Genomic DNA, 5,054 nt, shown 5'->3' with positions numbered 1-5,054 from the left:
CCACGTGACAGCCCTTTATATATTTGAAGATGGCTACTATATCACCTCTCTGTCCTCTTCTCCAAGCTAAACATATCCAACTGCATCAATGATTCCTTATAAGGCTTGGTTTCCTCCTCTCTACACATTCCAGCTCATCACTATCCTATTTAAATTGTGGCACCCAGAACTGGACATAGTCCTCCTGGTGGGGTCTGGTCAAGGCAAAATGGAGTGAATCTGTTACTTCTCTTGATATGGAACTATACTTCTGTTGATACAGCCTAGAACAGCATTAGCAGTGCAGATCTCCAGCGAACCAATAAGTACTAGAATGGAAATAGAAGGGTGAGTTGTCCATTTACAAAATTCATATATAATGGTACCTCGGTTTTCGAATGTAATCCCTTCCGGAAGACGATTCAAAACATTCAAAATCTGAAAACTCAGCACGGAAGCCTGAATACAGAAAACTCAATACACAAAACTCAATAGGGAATCTACATGGCACACCTTACTTCGGAGGTAAGTTTGGAAACCGAAGCATTTACTCCCCAGTTTATGGTATTTGAAAACAGAAATGTTCATCAACTGAGACATTTGAAAATCGAGGTACCACTGTGTTAGTGAAAACAATAGAGAAATGCATTATATTAGAGCAAATGGCTTAGAATCATGTGTATATTAGTCAAAACTCCATACGAAGTAAAAGTATTTATTACGAAAATTTCACACTAAAGTGCTGGTGAATTTTCATGAGCAGCTCCCTGCTGCCCCCAAGAACCACAAATCACAACAGAATTGTGGAGAACTGAATATAAGATTGGAAAAATGAGAAACTATCAGTAGCTGAAGTTGGCAGATTCTCCCCTCCTTATGAATGACCCACAAATTCAAGAGATTTGCTCTCATAAGTTTTTGACAAAATCTATGATGCTGTCCATTAATTCTATTGCAGCGGGGAATGTGAAGACACCTGAGTCAAAGAGGCTTATCACCCCATGAAACCCATTCTCAACATGGAACCAGCTGACTTTCACCCCATGGTCCTCCAGACGTTTCTTGTATAGCAGTCCATCGTCTCGTATTATGTCGTACTCACAGCTCACAATTAGGGTTTCAGGAAGCTTCTGGATGACAGAGTCCTCAGCAAAAAGGCAAGAAATATCAGGTTCCAATAGCTCTCGCAATTGCCTATAGACTTCAGGTTCATAAGGAGCAAGTGGGACTTGTTTGTAGCCTCTCCCCTTAAATCTCTCTGGGAGGTTGTCTGGACTCACCCACTTCCCGTATTTCAGCCTCATTGAATCTGGCATGTGAGAGCCCTTCAGGAGCTGCCCTGCCAAAGAAGTGTCCTTTCCAATATACTTCAGACCAAAGTAAACAACACTTTCCCGGAACAAGATGGGCATTGAGTTGTTCTGTTGATGGCAAGGCAGGTTGATGTCCATAGCCTGTGTATTAGGATAGATGAGCACTTGAGCCCGTAGCTTTGGAAGGTCTGATCTCTCCACCAATTTCTGGGCAACAACAGTAGCATAATTGCCCCCCGCACTGTCCCCACCAACGATGATCTTGGAAGGATCCACCCCATGGGAAACTGCATTTTGAATTAAGTGTATGGTAGCAGCAAGGCAGTCCTTGTACTGAGCGGGAGGAAGATGCTCAGGAGACAGGCGGTAGCTGTAGAATAAAACAGAAGCAAAGAGGTAAGCTTCCAGAAGCTTTTCCAAACACTTTCATGATCACATAGGATTACAAGAAGAGCCTGCTGGATCAGTTATAGCAGATACAATGCAGGTGAAAGTTAGCTGGCTTATGCCCTTAAAAAACTGACTTTACCAGCTAGCAAAAGTGTGTAGGGAATGCTGGGGAAGAAGAACCGTGCAGGATTGGATCCAGCTGGTGGAAGACCATTTGCCACTTGCAACTTTCCCTCCTGCTCCTGTTTAGATGCAGGGGGCATTTCCCAGTGTCTTCCTGATTATATGTTTAAAAGCCCTAACTGAACTGGTTAGCTCTAATTTTCAATCACACATTGACATCTTTCATGGGGAGCCTCTTTCTCCTGCAGGGAATATGGCAAGGGATGCCACCAACAAATACAGCAGCATGCTGGGCCCCTACACTCTTTCCCTACGAAAGGCCATGTGGTTGTGTTTACTTACCCAACAGACACAACCACTGAATCAGTCTCCTTGGCAATCTTGCTGCAGACATCTTGGTAAGACTCTAGCAAGATGAGAAGGAAATTTTAAATAGGGAGGTAATTATCTGCTGCCTCCAGTCTTGCCTTAAAAAGCACATTTTTGAACAGCAGTCTTCCGATACATAATGTATTTGTACATCCAATTTTTACTGACATAAACCTTTCTATGCACATGTGCACATCACGCAGCTCAAGTACTGCATTGTAAGATTCTGAGAACTGCAACTTTGGAAGTATGAGTGACTTTGGGTTCACAAATTGTTTTGCAAAATGCCAGTTGGATAGGTTCACCTATAAAAGAAAAGTGAATCAAATTACACCTCCCTCCCCCCAAAAAAAAGTTCAGGTATGATGGTGTTTCTAAGATAGAGAAGCCATTAATAACTTATATAAACTAACAGGTGTTTTCTGGTGTATTCTAGTGTGTCTACAAAGTTCTAAAGGTAACAGAAATACAGCTGGGTTGAGCTCAGTGAATTATCTGTCTCTCAAGATCGAACTACCCCAAGGACTGAGGCCTCATGTTATTCATTCTTTTCCTTCTGCACTTTCTCTCTCAAGGTGGATCTACATACAGGGGGAAAACACACACGCCAGAAATTAAATAAGACAGAAATTAAATTGGTATAACAAAAGAGAAAAAATCCCTATGGAAAATTGTGTTTTAAAATTTCCTGCTCTCTCGCACCATCTGGTGTTGCATGTCTATAACACATTCAAAGCGTTGTTTTTTGACTAATATAGCTGAGTCTTTATTCTATACTGATTTTACTTGCTCTGTGTATATAGTACATTTAAGTTTTATTTTCCTGTTATATTTTGCTGCAACTGGATTGTGAAGAGACTTTCATCACAGGGATCTGGAATTGTAGCATCAAGCTTTTTTTTTGCCTTAGTAAAACTTTACTAATGAAGTATACTGAGTCTGAGTCATTTTGGAACCCCGTGTCTTTCTGGAGCTGTCTACACTGCTGACCCCACCATGCCACTCAGGTTGAGTGGGACATGAATTTTGACCAAAAAAGCCCCCTAGCTTTAAGAGATATGTGGCACAAGTCCAATGGTTTGCAACCTTGCATTTAATTAACATGTTATAATTTGTGTGCAAACTTCGGCCAATTTTCAGAAACAGGAAAAAACAAATTGTTATCAGAATCTCTGAAATCCCCACCTCAAAAAAATCTCTCCAGTCATCATGGTCAACATTCAGGGATAATGGCTGTTGCATTTCAGGAAGCCAGATCTGCAAGGGGCACGGGTGTCCCCCCAAGCTCCCCACTTCTTCATGTGTCATTTGATCCTACCATTCCTTCCTCCCACAGTTGCTACTTTACAAGTTGTAAATGGGACTTGTACCCAAGAGTGACACTGTTAATTGGGTCAGATGTGGCCAGGGGTGGCCAGGGGTGGGAAGGTGGCTGTGTTGGTAAACGGAGCGATCAAGAGCAGCAACCTCAAGTTATTATATACATGTTTGTGAACCTCTTTGAGGTTCTATAAAATCAAGTGTTATTTTATAAAATGAATCAGCAGTGGGGTGGGGCTCTGTCCCTCCCCCAGGGGCTGCTTGCTGTAATGTAGCTCCCCTTATCCCCAACCATTGACCAGTGGAGATGTGAAATCTGGGACACCATGATAACTAGAGCCTCTTTTTCTTTGTTTCTTCTGATTGACATAAGTCACCATATCTGCATATAAGTCAACATACGGTAAACCAAAGCATACATGTGCCCCTTGTCTCTTCAGGAACTACCACCGACACTCTTTTATTTCAGCTCCGTAAACCATGGGTTTATTGAGTTTAATGGGGCTTGCCTCTGGATAAGTGTTCAAAGGCTCACAGTCTTAATCTCTTACCTAGTGCTTTTTTTCTAGAAAAATAGGTACCAGTACTCGCCATGAAGTTTTACACTTTTTAACAACAACAACAACAAGGCACTGCTCTTACCAATGCTCCCAATCATCCCAGCACCTCCATGAAAGAACACAAATCCTTTCCTTGGGCCAGCAGATGGTGCTTTGGGCTGATAAACCCTCACAGGAACCCCGTCAAAATGCAGATCTTTGGCAGAGAGGCTGGGATCTGCTCTTGGATTCCGGAAACTCAGGAGGAAGCGGGCAAAGGCAAACTGGCTGCAGATACCCATCAGTTCAAGACACCTCGCCTGTTAGACAAAGGAAAAGTCTCATGAAAACAGTGCCTACAAACTGCATCCTATTCACCATGGGGTGTATCCAACTCATTCATTCAATCGAACAATCAGTATTTATGACAGTAATCAGCCAGCATAAGTATCCAGCTTTTGTTGTTGTTGAGTCGTTTAGTCGTGTCCGACTCTTCGTGACCCCATGGACCAGAGCACACCAGGCACTCCAGCTAAGTCCTACTTAAAGTAGACCCATTGAAATGAATGAGCACATGTTAGCCACGTCCATTATTTTCAATTGGTCTGATTAGAATGGGACTATCATTAGAGGCAGCCCTGGGTCACAATGAGTGATCCAATGGTTTGACTTGATGCTGAAACTCAAAAGCTTTCCTAAACCATGGTTTATTTAGCCACCCCGACCCAGACACCAGCCAAGGTACAGATGCAAAAGAAGCCAAGCTTTGGAGAAACAATCCACAATCTGCTTGTTTGCCTATGAGACAATTTGTGGTTTGGTAAAGAAACCATGATGTAAACAAACCATGGCTTAGTGTGAATAATATATTTGTCTCTGTTTGTATCCCTCTATGGGATGAAAAGAAAGCCCTTTTTTAAATTTTATAAAACATAATATCCTAATCTCATCATCAACAACAACGAGCAAACTCATTGGTTTTACTGATTTTTTTGTATGTTGTATTAAGCAGTATATGAAT

At 42.0% G+C, this 5,054-nt stretch overlaps 1 protein-coding gene across 1 annotated transcript in view; it reads right to left on the bottom strand.

Annotated features, from left to right (window-relative positions):
- Window positions 1-674: 674 nt before the first annotated feature.
- Window positions 675-5,054, bottom strand: part of LOC310711337 (arylacetamide deacetylase-like 4) — a 6,973-nt gene continuing 2,593 nt past the window's right edge. Inside the window, exons 2-4 of the mRNA XM_083513176.1 lie at window positions 4,137-4,353; window positions 2,148-2,211; window positions 675-1,662 (exon numbers count right to left, since the gene is read on the bottom strand). Coding sequence (XP_083369302.1) covers window positions 888-1,662; window positions 2,148-2,211; window positions 4,137-4,353 — 1,056 coding nt within the window. The 3' untranslated portion in view covers window positions 675-887. The remainder of the gene's footprint in view (window positions 1,663-2,147; window positions 2,212-4,136; window positions 4,354-5,054) is intronic.

The sequence above is a fragment of the Podarcis liolepis genome (assembly GCF_965112155.1).
Source record: "Podarcis liolepis genome assembly, chromosome: 7".
NCBI lineage: Eukaryota > Metazoa > Chordata > Lepidosauria > Squamata > Lacertidae > Podarcis > Podarcis liolepis.
The sequence above is the reverse complement of the archived record's forward strand: the minus strand, read 5'-3'. Positions and strand labels throughout refer to the sequence as shown.